The 21,082-nt window shown below is 38.0% G+C and overlaps 1 protein-coding gene across 1 annotated transcript in view; it reads right to left on the bottom strand.

Annotated features, from left to right (window-relative positions):
- Positions 1–21,082, bottom strand: part of ADGRV1 (adhesion G protein-coupled receptor V1) — a 614,529-nt gene that overhangs the window by 48,310 nt on the left and 545,137 nt on the right. The window contains exon 87 of the mRNA XM_023215075.2: positions 17,611–17,732. Coding sequence (XP_023070843.1) covers positions 17,611–17,732 — 122 coding nt within the window. The remainder of the gene's footprint in view (positions 1–17,610; positions 17,733–21,082) is intronic.

Below are 21,082 nucleotides of genomic sequence, written 5' to 3'. Positions count from 1 at the left end.
AGTTCTAAAACATTTTGTTTGCTTCTACCTGCAACTATGGAGATTACATTTAGATTTCATCTTTGGGACAGTTGCCAGTTCCTTCCTTAGAAAATAGCAGAGGCTAGCTTTTGGTGACACACAGCATGAAAGCCACCATGGGGGTAGGCGATAAGTTGGTAACACAGAAGCAAAAGACAATTAGGGACGATTTTCAAAGTGCTTCAGGGCCTGCAGCTGTAAGACTCCCGTGGACTGCACAGCAGTGGTGTGCCTACATTTTTCTTCTTCACACAGCTCTAAAAACATAAGCAATCAACTCTTGGCTGACTTCAGGAATCCAGTTGCCTATGTATGATTCCTCACAGCACCTGTCAGTATTAACTGCCACTAGGAATGTGCACTGGCCTTCTGAAATGGCACAAATCTGGGTGTTTTATTATTTCTTTTTGCTCTTACTGAATTGGAAAATTCACCATGTCTTCTAAAAATAAGGAAAATTCCCTGCTGAACACTATTAGGTGGATTTAAAAACTTTGTTTGCTTTTTTAAAGCAGAGATGAGTCCTTGTATGCTAAAGGCTTGCTCTCTCAGAGAACAAGTCATACATAGTTATCTGTGGGATTACTAACAGAGCTGTGACTGTATGAGAATGATCAAGATAGATGAAAAATGAAAACAACGGGATGCAATAGAAAACAGATGTTCAAAGGAGAAGAAAATGATAAGAAGTTCCAGTTGATGAAACAGAGATGGAGACAGGAAAAGAAAAAACAGATTTCCCTGTGAGTTTAGAGAGATACAAGCAGTGCCAAGTTCAGAGGGCCCCTGATTGGTGCCATTCTCTTTGCCTTAAGGATTAGATAAGGTTCTTTCACTTCAGTGCTCATTTGTGCAGTGTCCTAAAAAAAAAAAAAAAAAAAAAAAAAAAAAAAAAAAAAATGGTGCACTGGGAATTCAATTCAGTAGGTTCTTAGCAGTGTAAGAGGTGTTACAACTATGAGAGGCATAGGAGATTTTTAAATCATGGCCCCTGATCTCAAGAAGATTACACTCTGGATTACAGTTTTTGTATTTATGTATTATTTATTTATGGTAAATTCTTTTCATGCTGCTCTGAGCTCATTCTCAGAGTCAGTATCGGTGCAAGGAGCAAAGCATCCGTCATAATGGTTCTGTCCTCCAGCGGAATAAACTCCCTGGTGGCTGTGTTTGGATTTGTCTTTATAGATAGAATGTAAAAGGCCAGAATTCAATAATTGCAGGGGTTATGGTATTTACAAAAAAAATATTTTTTAGAAGCTTTTTTCCTCAATTACTTTAAACTGTTTAAATAGATCCCATAATAGTGTGACACAAAGACTTTGCTCATGTGACCATCCCCCTCCCCCAAGGCCTTTTCAACAGTATTTCCCTTTATTATCCTGCATAAGCTTAATTCCAGCCAGACAAGGATGACTGTGCTCTCCCCATCTTGTACATTTTCCCATTCCTGACTTCTATCTGAAGAACCTGAAGAGACTTCCTTTGCCTCTAGACTCATCCAAATTTGGTAACATTATAGCCTGGCTAAGGACCACATCTTTCCTAAAGCCATCTCTGACTTTTCTAGATATTCCTGTGAACTTATCAAATTATTATTATTGCTAAGAATAATTACAAATAACACTAAATAGCAACCACCACACTGACAATAAGAGTAGCTAATATTTTCTGAGCACCGTTTCTGCTTTGCACACGCGGCCATGCTTCACATATATTATTTATACTACTCAGTCCTCTCAACAATCCGAATCCTAAGGTGGGTTCTATCATTATTCTCATTTTTTGAAGATGGAACCTGAGACTTACAGCAATTGAGTAACTTTCCCAATGATTCCCAGAGTAAGTGACAGGGAATTATTGTTAGTATCATCAGTTTAGCGTTTAACTATGAAGTGATCATTTGTGTCTCTTGAGTTGCTATTTATTGTGCAGTTATTCAAATATTTTCAGTGTAGTAGTTGAGTAAATGGTTTCAGTAAAAAGCAAAACTGAGGTTTCCAATATAATACAAAATGTCCTCTTCTTTCAGCATTGCAGTGCGTGATGAGGAAACTGATTATAGATTCCCCGCTCATATGTTATTTATTTTATTTATTGGGTATGTGACCTTGCCTAAAAGTCTCTAAGCCTTTGCTTCTCTGTGTGTAAAAAGGCAGGAATAAAAGTCCCTACCATTCAGGTTGCTGCAAAGATTTAATGAAATAAGTACAATTCCACATAATAAACAATCAATATTATTGTTCTTGTTCTGATTTTTATTATAATATATATTGAGGGCATAGAATAATCAGTCTACAAATACATACATGAACATAGTCTGGATAGATTAATGTTTCTGAATGAATGAATAAATAAATTTAAGATTTCCAGTCTTATGATATTGGTTCCAACAATAAACTATGTATAATTTACTTTATATATTTGATATTACAAATTTTCCAAATAAAAATTTTAACTATAAAATTTTATAATCAGTTGTGCTATGAGGAGTACTCTGATGAATTCAAATTCTTTTGTTTTCCTCGAATTGTTACATATTAGATTTTTCTTGCAAATCTTTTTAAATGACCATCTTAACATTCTACTTTACCTACTTTTTACCTACTATTATTTAGTCTTAGCTAATAATTGTATTCCTGATAGATGATGTTGCATAGTACTCCTCCGGGTACTCCCTATTCCAGCAATCAACATGCAAACAAAACTTTCTGAAAATTCTTTATGAAGGTAATGAGACAATCCTGATTTTACCAATTTTATTCCTAAGTATCACATGCCAAATCAAATATTATCCGCCTAGTGTAGTGGCCCCCTTTGTGCAATGCTTGACTATATTACCACTTTATAACTGAGAGTTTCCAAGACTAGCAGTATGGTACTGGCCCAACATGTCCCAAAACATTAATTATGGAACAAAGGACAAAATATAACAGGCAGATTTTATGTCTACATCACATTTATATGGCACCGATACATTGAGGTCTTATTTCCAAATAAGATCACTGAGTTGGTAGCTTAGTAAATGCAGCCTGTGATATCATCAGGCTTCTGAACAGATTGAATAATCAGACTAACCGAAGGGAATTAGAGAAAACACTGCTAACTGATTTCAGTGAAGTAATCTTACATGAAATGCATAGGCAGTTATGGTATCATATTAGGGACAAGAGAAAGGCAGTTAATGTTAATATACACCAGGTAAGTGCTAGAAATTTCACATTCTTTGGTTGATTTCCAATAGCTGCCTTGTAAAGTAAGTAGTGCTATCCTCATTTCAGAGAAATTATATAATTTGCCTACAATCACAAAACTAAAAATTAGTAAGACAGGATTTGTATTTCAAGGTATTTTCAATTTGCTGTTTCATGCCATTTCTCAAAGTAAAGAGAACATTATTTAAAATATTTGCAGAGGAAAACAGTGACGTGGAATTGGTTTATTCTGCAAGACTGAAGATAAAACTTCCCACATCCATCTATCTAAAGAGTTTAAAAAGAAAGTTCAGTTTATATTTGAATTCATGCTCTTTATATTTTTTTCAGTAGAACTGTAGTTGACATTTTTCTATCCGTATTCTGAGAAGGCAGATCTGTTTCCTGGAGTACTATCCATTTGGCGCATGTACCTTTAGTTGTAGTTGCCCTTTGTGCTATTAGTCTGTTTTTGTTTGTTTTGTTTTGTTTTTTAGATGGAGGCTCATTCTGTCGCCCAGGCTGGAGTACAATGGCATGATGTCGACTCACTACAACCTCCGCCTCCTGTGTTCAAGCGATCCTTCTGCCTCAGCCTCCCAAGTAGCTGGGATTACAGGTGCCCACCACCATGCCCAGCTAATTTTTGTATTTTTAGTAGCCATGGGGTTTCACCATGTTAGCCAGACTGGCCTCAAGCTCCTGACCTCAAGTGATTTGCCCACCTTGGCCTCCCAAAGTGCTGGGATTATAGGCATGAGCCACTGCACCTGGCCAGTCTGTTTTTCCTATTGTTTTATTTCAGCTTTGTGAAATAGGTGTGGCCATTCTGAAGCTGAAATATCATTTCTGAATCTCAATCTTCAATTGATGGATTACAGATTCTAAGATCTTACTCAACCTCCATATTTATTGTTTTAGTTTTGGTGAATGCAAGAAAAAGTACCATTCATCAGCTGACCATAAGATGTTGCATGTACAGGCTTCCTCATCATGATGCTCTTAGGATGCCGGCCCAGGAGTATATGCCTTAAAAAGTATCCACTAAATACCTGATGAATTTCAGCACCTCTAAATATCTTCATTTATTAGTATGCAATCAGTATATGGTAAAAATTATTAGATATAGGGCCGGGCGCGGTGGCTCAAGCCTGTAATCCCAGCAGTTTGGGAGGCCGAGACGGGCAGATCATGAGGTCAGGAGATTGAGACCATCCTGGCTAACACGGTGAAACCCCGTCTCTACTAAAAAAATACAAAAGCTAGCCGGGTGAGGTGGCAGGCGCCTGTAGTCCCAGCTACTCGGGAGGCTAAGGCAGGAGAATGGCGTAAACCCGGGAGGCGGAACTTGCAGTGAGCTGAGATCTGGCCCCTGCACTCCAGCCTGGGCGACAGAGCGAGACTCCGTCTCATTTAAAAAAAAAAAAAAATTATTAGATATAATTTGTTGAAATAAATGTATTGAGATTTTTGTTGCTGGCTCTGATGGAGTAGTGTATGTCACATTAACCTCGTTGAGTACAACTATATAAACTGGAGAAAAATGTTTTCACATACACTTATATACAATAACAAAAATAGGAGCACGAACAAAACCAATAACACAAGAACAAGAACAGTAATGAAACAGGGGTTGAAAGGCATCAGAGAGTACTCAAAACAGTCAGTAGTTGAGGGGCCAAGATCCTGGAGAGAAGCAAAACCCATTTATTGGGGAGCCCTATATTCAGCGCTGTTTTTTTTCCTATGAGAGACTTTGTAGTTTGCAGTGAGATGCCTAGAGGCTGAACAGAAAGTTGCAGCCTGAGACTTGCAGGAATCTGACACGGTTGGGGAGACAAACAACAGAGTTCAAGTCCTCCAAGGCAGCTAGGACTTGAGGAGCCACGATTCCAAAGAAAAAGGAAACGACGGCATGTTACACTTGTGAAGCTGCCTGTGCGTGAGAGGAAAGGCTATGGGGACTAAGCAGAAAGCAGCTGCTCAGAAGCTAAGAAGCTGAGTAATGAATTCAAGAGTCTCATAGTATTGGGGAATGAAAAAATGGAGTTCAGAGACAAGGAGGGGAGGTTTCTAGAAAACACAATAGGCTTTCACTGGAGTCCTGGGTCCCCTCCGCAAATTTCCACTTTGTCTCAAGAGAGAGAAAACTATAAATAGATTGGTTAACCTTCACATGGCCTGAAACCCATTTCCTTCCCTTCCTTCCTCCCTCCCGCCTTCCCTTTCTTTCTTTTGACGGAGTTGCTCTGTTGCCGAGGCTGGAGTGCAGTGGTGTGACCTTGGCTCGCTGCAACCTTCGCTTCCCAGGTTCAAGCAATTCTCCTGCCTCAACCTTCTGGGTAGCTGCAATTACAGGCGTGTGCCACCACACCTGGCTAATTTTTGTATTTTTGGTAGAGATGGGGTTTCACTATGTTGGCCAAGCTGGTCTCGAACTCCTGACCTCAGGTGATCCACCCACCTCAGCTTCCCAAAGTGCTGGGATTATAGGCTTGAGCCACTGCACTCAGCCATCTTTCTGTGTGGTTTTGTGTTTTTGAGGTGAAGTCTCGCTCTGTTGCCCAGGCTGGAGTGCGGTGATGCAATCTCGGCTCACCGCAAACTCTGCCTCCCAGGTTCAAGTGATTCTCCTGCCTCAGCCTCCCAAGTAGCTGGGATTACAGGTTCCTGCCACCATGCCCAGCTATTTTTTTTTTTTTTTTTGTATTTTTAGTAGAGATGGGGTTTCACTATGTCGGCCAGGCTGGTCTCTAACTTCTGACCACATGATCTGCCCACCTCGTCCTCCCAAAGTGCTGGAATTACAGGCATGAGCCACTGTGCCTGGCTTTTTTTTTTTTTTTTTTTTTTTTTTTTTTTTTTTTTTGTGAGATGCAGTCTCGCTCTGTTGCCCAGGCTGGAGTACAGCGATGTGATCTAGGCTCACTGCAACCTCCGCCTCCCAGGTTCAAGCAATTCTTCTGCCTCAGCCTCCCGAGTAGCTGGGACTAAGGGCACATGCCAGCATGCCCAGCTAATTTTTGTATTTTTAGTAGAGACGGGGTTTCGCCATGTTGGCCAGGTTGGTCTCAAACTCCTGACCTCAGGGGATCCACTCACTTCGGCCTCCCAAAGTGCTGGGATTATAGGCATGAGTCACTGTGCACAGCCTCTTTCTTTTTTTAATGATACAATATGCTAGGATTTATTAGGAATATATAGACAATATACTGAGGGACTATAATTATGGAACAACTGATTCTCTTAGAGGAGGTAAAGGAAGGCCTCAATGGGGAGGTAAGCTCTGAGCTGTGGAAACCCATTTTCTACTGGATCAAGGTGGTCTGCCTATATTCAATTTGACTTCCAAAAGAAATTAAATTCTCTTAAGAGGGAAAAATTTGAACTTATCCTGAGATTGCACACTGACTGCCATCATGGAAATTTAGCCTGTAATAGCTTTTGCTTGGCCCGCACAGTGTTCGCTTTTTTCATTTGCATTTGAGTGCTTTTAGGAGGAGTGTGAGTTCTCCAGTTCTTCTGCAGTCCCCACTGATTCCTTTAGTCTCACAATAAGCACATTTCAGCCATATAAGTTACCTGCTTGAGCCTAAAGGCGTTTGGTACATATCTGAAAGCAGGTGAATGACATACAACAGATCTACACTGTAAACCAAGGAATGTGACGGTAGTTACAGAGGAGCTACAGGATCTGCATGAAGGAAATACTTGTGAGTGAATGCGACCATTGATGGGGAGAGCCTATGCCATAAGAGAAGAGTCAAAGACTAGGTTTACAGTCTCAGCTCGTTGGCCTCTCAGTTTTCTTTATATATATCCTGAGATAAACACTTCTTTTTGCTCATTTATTCTGATTTGCACTTGTAAAATATTGCATAGTTTACAGATTTTATTTATACACATATATTTTTACACAATCCTTAGGACAAAATTTAGGGGCAAAATCAGCACCTCCGAAAAGTGGATAACTCACGTTGCTCGGTAAAATAGAGGTTGCTTGACACTTAACTACATGCATCTTCTACTAAATCTGACGGCTGAACATTACAAAATGTTGGTGTAAAATATTCATATAAAAGTATTTTTTAAAAAATGTATTCTCCCCACACCAACATTTGAGTAATACGAGAGATAAGAATAAAATTTTAGATCCTGGAAAAAATTATCAGTTAACATTAAGACAATGAATCTGAATGACCAGGTAAAAATGAGTCCCAAATGTCACTTGCTTTGTTCTCCCGAACTCTTTTAAAGAGGACGTATGCATCTTGTTTAGTTTAAATCTTGTACGTTTGCTCTTTCAAGTATTGGAGTGTGCTAGATCTTTTTGCAGGCAAAGTAAAGGCTCACAGAGCCCAGGAAAAACACATTATTAATACATTGTTTAAAATGCAATAAATGTGATCATAGAACACTCAGAAAATGGAAACATCACAGGAAAAAAAAAAAAACTAAAAGATTAAAAGATAGCACGAATTAGAGCAAAGAAACGGAGGCACCTATTTGGAAGGAGGGAGCCAGGTATGAAAAGGTATAGTTCAAGCCTCTCATTACTAAAACTGTATTTGTGGAAGATGTTTACTGGCAGATCAGACCTTGACACTTTTATTTAGAGAACCCAGATGAAACAAAAGTGAAAATCCTGCAGTCTATCTAAAGAATGATGCCTGGTCAATCAACAGGCTAATGAGCAGGCAATGTCAGACACTGTCACTCATTGTGAAATGGAGTTAGCTTGTTGCTCAAAAATACAGAGATGTTTCACCAGCCCAGATGCTGCTGAACACAGGGCAGAGTGGCACAACCTGATTAAGAAAATTTAAGTACACCTCCTTGTCTCAGCTTCTATATATTTATCTGTGAAGTTATAGAAACCTTTGGGGATGTTTTGAAGGGCGCATGAGGCATTCATTAGTCTCTCTGAATTCTCACTTTACAAAACAAATTTAGTGAATTTTTTTTTTTTTCACTGAATTTGACATGGCTCTGGGACAAATCAATGATAGAGTCCCAGCCTCCCCTGGCTTCTACATGTTTATTCCAGGGTTTTCTGGGAAGACTGCTTTTCCGCTCTTCATGAATAGTTCATGTACTAGTCTCCAATGGAAACAAAGCGACATTTCTTATTACTGTTGGCTGTTGGAAAGCAATTGGAAAGGGAGTGCCTTGAAACAATTAGTCCTCTGTAACTGATTATTTAACAATGTGTATTTCCCAAGAGCTGTTTATCCTCAAAAGGAAGCAGCCAAGACTAAATATGTACTGTATCTAAGCAGTCACCTGCACTGAACCCTTCTGGATACTAAGTGAGAATTGAAGGGGGATTATTAATTTGATCCAGTATTCCATTTGGGATGGAATCTATATTTTCTATGAGCAAAGAAATATGTTCCATTTCTTATGATACCTCAAAAGCTATTTTCATTTGGGAAAATGTCTTCCTAAAAGATGGCTTTAATTTTAAAACTGAAATTCAACATATACCAACAAGAGACACATAGAAAACAAGAAAAGAAAGGGTAAAAGGCAGGGTGGGTGGGGGGAGGGAGGGAGGGAGGGAGAGAGAGAGAGAGAGAACTGTTTGTTTTTTTTTAAAATAAGAAAAATGTTTTCTGTGTTTAAGGCACTCTAGTGACCACCAAAAAACAATTTTTAAAAAACAGAATAAACTGTTTCCATCTTTCAATCACTTATTTCCCAGCCATTTAGTAGCTTAAGACATGGGGCTAGGAATGAAAATGATTTTAACCAACTGGCTCTTTAAGTCTGAATATGGACTACATATTTTTAGCTACAAATTCCATGTTGTAACTCCCCTCTCTGAAATAGGGAACGATTCAAAACGTGCCAGGGAACATCTCGAGACCAGATGCTTGTACAAACGAACATGTACAAGTCAGTCACAGAGAAACAGTCAAACAGTACTCTGGAGAATGCAGTCTCATAACTGACATACTGAGAAGTGTCATATCCCAACACTGTGCAAAGCTCTGCTCACTTGCCAGCTTATGCATTCCAAGAAGAATGCGTTTCAGATTTTGGAAAGCTTCTATGCATATGAACCTTCTCCACAAATGGATTTTCTAGCATCTCCAAGCAGCACACGTCTGTTACTGCTGGCTACACTCATTATCTTACATGGGATTCTCTCTACATGTGAGAAAATTGTCAGTGAAATTCTAACATAGTAAGTGTGAGAGACCCCCTAGAAGAAAACCTGAAATAAATGCTGTATTTCAGCCTGAATCTGACTGGTTCAGGTTAAAATTAGAAGAAATATTTCAGCACATAATTTCAGCTAGGAGTGACATGCAAAATATTTAATGATGAGTGTGGCATAAGCATTGCCCAATCAGAATGGCTGCAGGTCTAGCGCTGCACTAGCATCCTGGAGGATCCCTGTCTGGAAGCCTAGAGATGCTTCTAATCTCAATGGGTGGAAGCCTGGAACACCTGCAAGCTTTGGACAGTAGCTATTTTCAATATTTTAACTGACAGGGTTCTGTCAGGGTCTTCCAGCTGAGTGTAAACCTGGTAATTATTACCAGTAAATGATGATACAAATTTGGATATAACTTGGCCTGAATAGTTTAAGAAACTTACGACCTATAATCCCCTTAGAAATGACAAACTCAACTCAGTTTTTTAAAAATAGAGGTTATTGGATTAATGGAACAGGAAAAGAAAAAATATTAAACATAGCTTCTTATGAATTTCTTGTGGACAATATAGAGACATTGGTTATATGATAGATCACAAGCACTATTCTAACAAACTGATATCACACTTTTGATGAAGTTTCCTAATTTTGTGACAGAAGCTGTTGCTCACCTTGTCCCAAACTTATATCAATGAACAAGCAGATTTAGAAAGTAAGTATAGTGGATGTCTGTTACTTTGGCCTGCCTAGCACTGTTGCCCCCTTCTGTTGGTAAGAGAATCCTTTCTTCTGGCAGGAATTCCATTCCATGTGGTTTTTTATGAAACCAGCTTGACTCTTTCCATTATTGGACTCTGTTCATGACCCAGGCCTGGCCAGAGTACCTGTTACCCTGTGATTGGTTCCTACATGGGATGTGACCCAGGATGGTATCATTCAGTCCTCCATAGGATTTTCTTATCTAGGAATAAGCTCTTTCCTGCTGGGGCTGGAAAGCTGGCAGGAGGTGAGTCTTGCCCCGTGGCGGCCACCATGATCAACGCACCTGGAAAGCCCATTCAGCGGAAGGAAACATAGAATCCCAAGGCCTTTGGAATCTGGGCTCACTAGGCATGTAGGTAAAAAAGTACTTTTCTTCTCTCTTGAAGTCAGAGCCCTTCTTTTGACAAAAAATAAAGCACAATGAAAATCAGGATTTGTTAACCTCACATCCTGGAGAAGTGGCAACAACACAATTATCATGACCATGCTCACATGTTATATAGTAGCTACTGGAATTAGGAACAAATTCTGATTGAATAAGCTGAAAGGGCATTTTCACCTTCATTCTCTATGTTCTGCTCACCCTTGATATCCAACAGTTTAATTTTTTTAAAAGATCAAGAAAATGTAAAGAATAAGGATAGACCAGTAAGACTTTGAGTAAAAAGTTCACTTCTTGGACGAGAAGAAGTCCTTATAGTTCAAGGAAGAGTATTCAGCAATAAAAATTAACAACGTTTAGAATGATGATTTTTAAACCTTATATTTGCATTTGTATCCATAATGCTTTGCAAAATACCTCACATACATTTTCCTAAATGTGCAAATGTATTAAAAAGTTTGGTAGTTCAACTTTGAAATTTTAGGAAGTGATACATTTCAGGTAAATATTTTAGATAATATTTTAAGTGATCAAGATTTTCTTATTTAAAATACATCAGACACTAAATATCAAAAAATCAGGCTAGACATGGTGGCTCATGCCTATAATCCCAGCACTTTGGGAGGCTGAGGTGGGAGGATCACTTGAGGCCAGCAGTTCAAGACCAGCCCGGGCAACATAGTAAAACCTTGTCTCTACAAAAAAGTAAAAATTAAAAAACAGCCAGGCATGGTAGTGTGTGCCTGTAGTTCAGCTACTTGTGGGGATGAGGCAGGAGGATTGCTTGAGCCCAGGAGTTCAAGGCTGCAGTGAGCTATGATCATGTCATTGCCCTCCAGCTTGGGAGACACAGCGAGACCCAGTCTCAAAGGAAAAAAAAAAAGACTGTAGAGAAAGAGGACAGAGGTGGCTAGAGATCCTGAGATCTCAGATTCTAGAGTGCGTGTTGAAAAATATTTTTAAAAAACTTAAAAGATTAAAAAGATCAGAATACTATAGAAATATCACCTTTCAATAATCAGTTTTAGAGCACCTATGACATCATAATAATCTGGATAAAATATTAGTCAGTAATCTTCTCTGAGCAAAATGTAGTAAACAAGCATAAGATACATAATATGCTTTTATGGTCATAGGTGTTGGCAGAAGTCAGTAGAGAAATATGAAAGCCATCCGAGGGCGGGGGGGCAGGGGAGGAAACATACAAGTGTTTATGGAACATACTTAAAAAATCTTACTATTAATACTATATAGCCATATTCCATGGAAAGGCCTAAATTGAATACCTCAAGCGATTTATAAGTTAAATGAACCAAAATAAACTCTAGAGAAAGGATATTTTCCACGTGTTTCTTAATAGACATTACTTTTAGGACTGATTCACTGAGCACCTGGTACCAGGAATGTGCCAGTGTACCAGGTACCAACCAACAGTAGTACAAATAATCATTGCTGCTTCAGTAATGTCACCTGGATTGAATTAAGCTCATTAAACATAAGTTTAAAATATTTTTAATTTTTACTTATTTGAAGAACTAGTAAGTTCTTCAAAGAAAGAGACCGAAATGTTTTCTTGTATGTACCAGTGACATATATTACTATGTTCCACAGTCCTCCTTTCTTTACAAACCTCCATAAGAGCTCAATAAACTTTTCCTGTGCATGTGGTTTGATAGGTTACCCAGGCTACCATTATAATCCTAAGGCTTACATTTATTTAATTACTGCTGACTGGCTCAATTACAGATTTAAGTTGTCTAATCTCCACTGAATCCCACTGATTTTTCTCTAAGCAATCCATTTATTGATGATCTTTCAACATAGTTTAAGTTATGTATGTTCTGTCTAGAAACTGCTCCATACCTTTTTAAAATTTTTATCTCATGCTTTGAACCCATTCCTCTCAACAAATGACCTTGCCTCTTGCTTGCCTTTAAGACAAAAGAGAGGCCATTACATGCAAATGCCAACATTCCACACTTTCAGCTCCAGAGTAGTGTTTCATGTTCACCAATCATTTATTCTTTCCCCAGCCTCAGAGAAAACAAAACAAAACAAAACAAAAAACATTGCTACTCCTCCCTCAGAGAAGCCCTCTATCTCTTCTGTTCTTCCTGCCTCGTCCATGATCTTGCCATGACAATAAATCTTTCCTATAGATGTCAATTTCTCCTTTGTTAGTTCTTGTCACGAGAAAACAAAACCAAAAAATCTCCTTTGAACCAACCAACCTCCTTTCCTAAGCGATTTCTTTCTCTCTTTGCAGTCTCTATTTCACTTCTTTTTCTCATATTGTAGTTCCTAGACCAGCTGAATCAGTACCACCTGGAAACTTATTAGAAATGCAAATGATCAGATTCCACCCAGACCTACTGTATCAGAAACTCTGGGTGTGGGGCATAACATCTGTGTTTTAACAAGTTCCCCATGGAATTCTGCTGCACATAACGGTTTTGGGAACCACTGCTGTAGACTGCATTGTTCCTCAGTTCTCATCCTATTTAACTTCTCTGCTACACTAGCCAGAGTTAGGCATTGCGTCCTCTTGAACTTTCTTTTCTACCTACAACTACAAACCCTGTCCAGGTTCTCTTCCTAGCTCTCCGATCACTCATTAACAATTTCTTTCATTAGCCCTATCTCTGTACCCAGTTACTAAAACATTGGTATACAGTATTTAGCAATGTCTCCTAAATCTCACCAACTTCACTGCTTATTCCCCAGACCTTGCTCTTTATGTGATCTCCATTTGGACTAAAGATATCAGTGCCCAGCCATTCATTCAAGCCAGAAATTTCTAAGTGATGTTCCTCTCTCACACTTTACCTTCCTATATTTAATTGGTTAACCAAATTTCATTAATATTTATCTCATGCTCCTCATGGGTCAGAAGAATTAATATTGTTAAGACAACCATACTAGCCAAAGCAATCTACAGAGTTGATGCAACCCCTATCAAAATACCCATAATATTCTTCTCAGAAATAGAAAAAATAAAATAAAATCCTAAAATTTGTGTGGAATCACAAAAGACCTCAAATAACTAAAGCAATCCTGAGTAAAAGAACAAAGCTGAAGGCATTGTACTATCAGAATTCAAAATATACTACAAAGCTATAGTAACCAAAACAGCATGGTATTGGCATAAACAAAGACAAGTGGACCAATGGAACAGAATAGAGAAGCACAAAATTAATCCACATTATCTACAGCCAACTGATTTTTGACAGAAGGCAGCTAGAACATTAATTGGGGAAAGGAAAGTCTCTTCAATAAAGGTTGCTGGGAATCCTGGATGTTCACATGCAGAAGAAAAAATCTAGACCCCCAACTCTCACCCTATACAAAAACCAACTCAAAATGGATTAAAGACCTAAATGTAAGACCCAAAACTATAAAATTACTGGAAGAAAACAAGATGAAATGCTTCACTTTATAATTTTATAAATAGATTCTTATTTATAAAAGGTTTTTAAATATAAAAGGATATTAAATATAAAGAAAAGGTTTTAAAGGCTATTAAATATAAATAAAAGGTGTATAGATATAATAATAATCTATTTATAAAATTATAAGAATCTAAAGATTCTTATTTATAAAATATTTTCCTAGATCAATGTTCTGAAGCATTTATAAAATGTTTATTTTATAAACAAATGGGATTAAGTCAAACTAAAAAGCCTCTGCACAGCAGGAAACAATTAACAAAGTAAAAAAGACAACCTAGCGGATAAGACAAAATATCTGTAAACTATTCATCTGACAGATAATTAATATGCAGAACATACAAGGAACTCAAACATTTCAACAGCAAAAGCAATCTGAATAAAACAGGCAAATGATCTGAACAGTTATACAAATGGTCAACAAATATATGAAAAAATGCTCAGCATCACTAATCATCAGGCAAGTGCCAAACAAAGCCACAGTGAATTATCATCTCACCTCAGTTAGGATGACTATCATCAAAAAGACAAAAAATAAGTGCTGGTGATGATGCAGAGAAAACAGAACTCTTCTACACTGCTAGTATAACCACTATGGAGAATGGTATGGAGGGTCCTAAAAAAATTGTCAATAGAACTACATATGATCCAGTCATCTTGCCACTGAGCATTTATCCCAAGGAAAGAAAATCAGTGTATTGAAGAGACATCTGCACACCCGTGTTTGTTGCTGCACTATTTGCAATAGCCAAGATGTGGAATCAACCTATATGTCCAACAACCAATGAATGGATAAGGAAAATGGTAAATATACACAATGGAATACTATTCAGACATAAAAAAGAATGATGCTCAGGTGCAGTGGCTCACACCTGTAATTCCAGCACTTTGGGAGGCAAGGTGAGTGGACTGCTTGAGTTCAGGAGTTCGAGAGCAGCCTAGGAAACATGGCGAAACCCTGTCTCTACAAAACAAACAAACAAACAAAATTAGCCAGGCATGGTGGCATGTGCCTGTAGTCCCAGCTACTTGGGAGGCTGAGGTGGGAGGATCGCTTGAGCCTGAGGTGGAGGCTCAAGTGAGCTGAGTTCGTGTCACTGCATTCCAGCCTGGGTGACAGAGTGAGACTCTGTCTCAAAAACAACAACAACAAAAAAAAAACAAAAAAAAAAGAAAAGGTTGGTGCAAATGTAACTGTGGTTTTTGCCATTACTTTTATTGACAAAAATCACAATTACTTTTGCATCAACCCAATGTCATTTATGGCAACATAGATGGAACTGGAGGACATTATGGTAAGTGAAATAACCCAAGAACAGAAAGTTAGACATTGCACGTTCTCACTCATGTGTGGAAGCTAAAAAATGTTGATCTCATAGAAGTAAAAAGTAGAACAGAGGGTACTAGAAGCTGGGAAGGGTAGGGGAAAAAGGGGGATAGGGAAAGATTTGTTGAAAGATATAAAATTACAACTAGATAGAAGAACTAAGTTCTTGTTTCTATAGCACTACAGGATGACTATAGTTAACAATATTTTATAGTTTCAAAGTGCTAGATGGAGGATATTGAATATTCCCAACACAAAGTAATGATAAATGTTTGAGATGACAGATATGCTAATTCTTTTATTATATGTTACATGTATCAATACATCACTATGTACCCATAAACATACAATTATTACATGTCAATTAAACAATAAAATGAAAAGTGTTTATCTCTGTAACAACTCTCAAACCTGTTACCTACATTTTATTCCCAGGCACACTGCCAGAATATCTATAGTCTAAAATATGACAATAACCTACCTACTTAGAGCTGCTCTTTTTTTCAATATCCTCTCATAAACATTTCGTTATCCTTCCAGTACAAACATGTCATCCCATTCAAAATGAAAAAAAAAATTAATTAACAAGATTTTAAAAAATTAGAGCAAAACAAAGAAAAAACACAACTTTGATGGCTTCGCTTTGCTTAAAGACTAAAGTTCAGCATCCTGAGCATAGAAAGCTGGCATTTAAATCAATCTATGCTTTCTGTCTCCTCTCCCACCACTTCTTTTCTAATTGCAAGACCTTTCTTTTTCCTTCTCAACCCATTGCTTAATCTAGGCGAGATTAGTTATTTTCCCTTCTTGCAGCCTTGGCTAACAGTTTTCTCTGCCTGAAATTCCTATCTCTAACCATATACTCATTTATTATTTAATAAGCATTAAATGTGTCATCTCAGGGGCAAGTAAAATGAATGAAGTATATCAGGTCTGCTCAGGGCTTGGAAATTGTTGCCACGTGAATACTGCCTTGAAAAAAAAGCCAGCAATTCAGGTTTTTAATGTGAAAATTCTCAATTTTAAAAGTTTGAAGCAAATATTTGAAAATCTAAAACAATCTTTTGTATAACATTGTGTGTCTGCCAAGCAAAACACACCTGCAGGCTGTTGGTTTGGACCTTGTTCTTTGTTCCACTAGGCCCTAGGGATCCAAAGATAACCAAGACCGAGCCTCTACCCTGATGGTCAACAGGCCCCTACTCACTTTCAAAATGCTCTGTTTACATGGCACCTGCCATATTGGATTCTTAAGAGTTAATTGTTTACTCCTTGAATCATCAAATCCCAGAGAAGCCGAGCTGTCTTTTTACTACCTGGCAATAGTAAGTGCTCACCTGTAACCATAGACAGTTTTCTATATAGAAACTTGTACCAACTTGGTTCTAAACTATTAGTTATTTTGTATTTTCCCCTTCCTAAATTGATAATATGCCTTGATTAGGCACCATCATGTAAGCTATGATCTAACTAAAGAATTTGTCTGCTCAGGTGCAAACCTAAAAGATGATCGGAGTCACATTTCGGTTGTATGCTACAATTCTGAAAGTGTGTATATGTCTGTGTGTTTGCCACACATGATCCTTGCAAGATGGTAGCCAAAAGAAGGACTATTTAGAGATAATTTTAGTAAATTTAAGAAATTATTTTAGTCTAGGGCAGATCTTTTTACTTTGGAAAACAAGGAAAATGTGTTCACTTGTTCCTTGTTAATATCAGAGTGCAACATCTTTCCATTTAACAAAAGTACTAAAAATGTCAGCTTTCATTTTTGCTGCAGTTATATAATTTCTAGTTATCCAAGCATGCTTATAAAACTAATTTAAGCTGGGCACTGCTGGACTTAGGAGATGTCAGTCATGTTTTAGTGAACCAAACACTCTCATTTCAGTAAGCATCACACTTAAGAGGGGATTGCTTGAACATCACTATTTCACTCCTCAATTGATCTAATTTCTAGACCCAGCCACAATCCAAATATGTGCATTGATCTTACATGGCTGCCATCTGCAAAGTTGATAAACATCAATCCTACTGAAAAAGAAATATGTTTGTGTAGTTACTTTGATGTTGTCAAAATGAAGGAGAATAAATATTTGTCTTCCCTAACTGTATAATGAGCACGTTAGAATCCCAGTCATATTTCAAATATTAAAGATTTAGGCTCCTATCATTTTATTTTACAACTCTATATGATGTTATTGTATGCACAAATTCACCTGTGTGTGGATGCCTGACTCTTTAATATTGAAATTCTATGCCTTGTGTTCATTAAGATAAATGTATGTTGTCACTAACCAAACTGTAAGGCTTACCTGCAGACTGTTGAAAATGACAAAGAGAACCAACATCCAGAAGTGTCTGTAGGCCATGTGTAGTCCTCCCCAAAGCCATGTCACAGAAATCAGAGCAAAGAGATGTAAAATCAGTGGAATTTCTAGAAATTAAAAAAATAAAAAGAATTTTTGAGCTTCAGAATACTGCACAGTCACATGTATACACAAAGTTATTTTTGGCTTCTTTCTGTGGTATTCTAAGCGCCCATTTTGAGAGAACAACCTTGGAAATCCCATTCTTATGCCAGAGGAGAGAAGGCACATTGCTGAGTCCACATTCTTTCTGTTTTGCAAATGGGGCTGCTGGTAGGTCCAGGGATGGATGGGGAAGGATGAGAACTGTTCCTCTCCTAGACTACCACCTGCTGGACTGTTCAGAAAGTACCACAAGCAACAATGGAGTTGTAGAAATCTCGTTAAAAGAGTGTTCCACCAGAAAATGGCAGCCAGTAGTGTGCTCCCGAAATTAGCATATTCCAACCAGGCACTTAATAACAGAAATTACATAACATTGTGTGTGTGTGTGTGTGCACGCATGCGTGTGTGTGTTGGAAAAACCTGTACTCACAACCTTTTTCTGATCGAGAAGACACCAAAATTTATTGGTAAGTTTAAGAGCAAAGAGGAAGTGACTGATTGATTCATAATGATCAACTAAGTTTATTCTACACATATTCTAATGCAGTTTGTTTCAAACGTTTTCAGAATAGATTTTCTCAGGATCAAGGGACTTTATTACCCTTTCCACTTGTTTATTTTGAATTTTGTTTGCTATCTGAGTTTTAGAATAATAACCATACAGAGGTGATTTTAATATTTAAATGACAAGTTATGTAAGATTTAGAAAGTGAATCAGATCTTTGCAGCCACAAATAAACACATTTTCAAGCTGTTGAAAGACATCAGGGTAGACCACACCACTGACAACTTTCATGACAGACCTCAAAGCCCTTCTTTACCCACTACCATCAATTAACACCTAAAATCCTCGTGCACTATGGAATTTAAACAGTTGCTTACAACTTTAGCAATTTTCAAATTTAATTCTATTTAGAAACAATCTCAAATATACAGAAGAGGTGCAAGTAGAGTACAATGAGAATTTTTTTTTTTTCCTGAATCAATTGAATATTGTCAATCTGATCCCCCATTACCCTCTGAATAATGTGTGTTTTCTACAAAGACATTTTCCTACATAAACATGATGCCACGAAATCAGGAAATTAACACCGATATAGTACGATCATTCTCAGATTCCATTTTATTATACCAGTAATTTCCTTTTTAGCAGAGAGATCCAGAGATCCAGCCTTGTATAGTTGACACGTCTCTGTAGACTCTTAATCCCAAACGAGTCTTCCGTGTGTCCTTGACTTTTGTAACCCTGACACATTTGATGATTACCAGCCAGTTTTTCTTGTAGAGTGTCCTTAAATTTGAGTTTATTTGATTTTTCTCATGATTAGATTTAGATTATGAACTGTTAGAAATCACAGAAGGGATGCTGGGTTCATCTTACAGCATTCTATCAGGTGGCACAAGAACTCAGTTTGTCTCATTACTGAAGATGTTCATTTTGGTCACTTGATTAAGATGGTGGCTGCACAAATTCTTCACTATAAAGTTAGCATTTTTCCCTTTGTAATGAAGAAGTTTTATCTGTGGCATTTCTTTGAAACTATGTAAATATCTTTTTCCTTACCAAATGTTTGATTTATCCACTTATTTATTTTCTAATATAGACTAATAGATTCCTGCTTATTTAGCATATTATCCATTATTCTTTCTTTTACCTTCTTTCCTTCCTTCCTCCCTCCCTCCCTCCTTCCTTATTTCTTTTTTCGTTTTCTTTCTCTTTTCTTTTTCCTCTCCTTTTCCTTCGCATAGGGTCATACAAAGTCTTTCTCCATTGCCCAGACTGGAGTGCAGCGGTGTTGTCACAGCTCACTGCAGGTTTGACCTCCTGGGCTCAAGCCATCCCCCCACCTCTCAGCCTCCCAAGTAGCTGAAACTACAGGTGTATGCCACCACACCCACCTAATTTTTGTATTTTTTGTATACATGGGGTTTCGCCATGTTGCCTGGCTGGTCTTGAACTTCTGGGCTTAAGCGATCCACGTGCCTTAGCCTCCCAAAGTGCTGGGATTACAGGCATAAGCCATGGTACCCAGCCACTATCACTGTTTGTTTTGATGCCAAGTTGTCCCTAGTGGGAACCCTTTCAAGATGGTTTCTGTACCTGTGGTTATATCCTCATCATTCTACTAGCAGTTGTTTGCTTTTTGGCTCAAGATGTTTCAAATGTTCTCTGTCCCAGTCCTGGTTTCTTTTAGGGGAGAATGATATTTAGAAACTGTGATCTGGGGCTAGGTATGGTCACTGCTGTTGCTGCTCCTAAGCTCTCTCAGTAGATAGAGTGAGAGGATACACATGCATATGCACACGCAAACACATTTAGATCTGTTTTACTCTATCTATCTCTATATAATGAAATTCATTAGTTCATTTCAATGCTTCTAATTCCAACCCAACATCACAGGGTTAATTCCAGTTTTCTTCCTTTCCATATTTGTAACTCTTCTGTGTTGGTAAGAGATCTATTTCTCATTATTCTTGAACTCCTAGATTCAGGCGATCTGCCTACCTTGGCCTCTCGAAGTGCTGGGATTACAGGCGTGAGCCACTGCACCCCGCTATTTCTTATTATTCTTAATATATCTACTGATCCGATCCACTCCTCTGCATGTAACCAACTTCCTACTGCTGTTATCCATTCCCTCGCTCAGGTGGCCTCCCAAACTCACTCAGTGTCCCACAATTCCTGCTGGGCAGCACTGTACTCCTCACATGGATTCCTTCCTCACAATGATTGGCTTCTGATACCCAGGCTTGGGCCCCTTCCTGCAGATGCACACCTTGCTCTGTACCAACTGGTGGCTGTAGATGGAATTGTTCGGCAAAGGGAGGAAAAAGAAAGCACAAGGAGAGAAGGCAAAGAGGGAGAAGGGAAGTGGTGAGGAGAAAGAGGGAAACTGAACACTTTTTTTTTTGAGAGAAAGAAGGCGTTAGAAGGGGACTGTGCTGATATATACCCTTCATCATAATATATGCAAATTGTCTAAATTATTATTATAACTTTACAGGGAAAATAAGACTAATACAAGATTTACATAGATGAATAATTTCTTTGTCACTAATGCTTTGCAGCAGGACAAGAAAATATATATTAAGATTTATTTAAGTTTTAGAAAAATTCATTTTTATTTTTTTATTTTATTTTATTTTATTTTATTTTCCTTTTTCTTTTTTATTATACTTTAAGTTCTAGGGTACATGTGCATAACGTGCAGGTTTGTTACATATGTATACTTGTGCCATGTTGGTGTGCTGCACCCATCAACTCATCAGCACCCATCAATTCATCATTTATATCAGGTATAACTCCCCAATG

Source organism: Piliocolobus tephrosceles, chromosome 4 (assembly GCF_002776525.5).
Source record: "Piliocolobus tephrosceles isolate RC106 chromosome 4, ASM277652v3, whole genome shotgun sequence".
Lineage (NCBI taxonomy): Eukaryota > Metazoa > Chordata > Mammalia > Primates > Cercopithecidae > Piliocolobus > Piliocolobus tephrosceles.
Note: the sequence above shows the minus strand (reverse complement) of the source record. Positions and strands in the feature narration are given on the sequence as shown.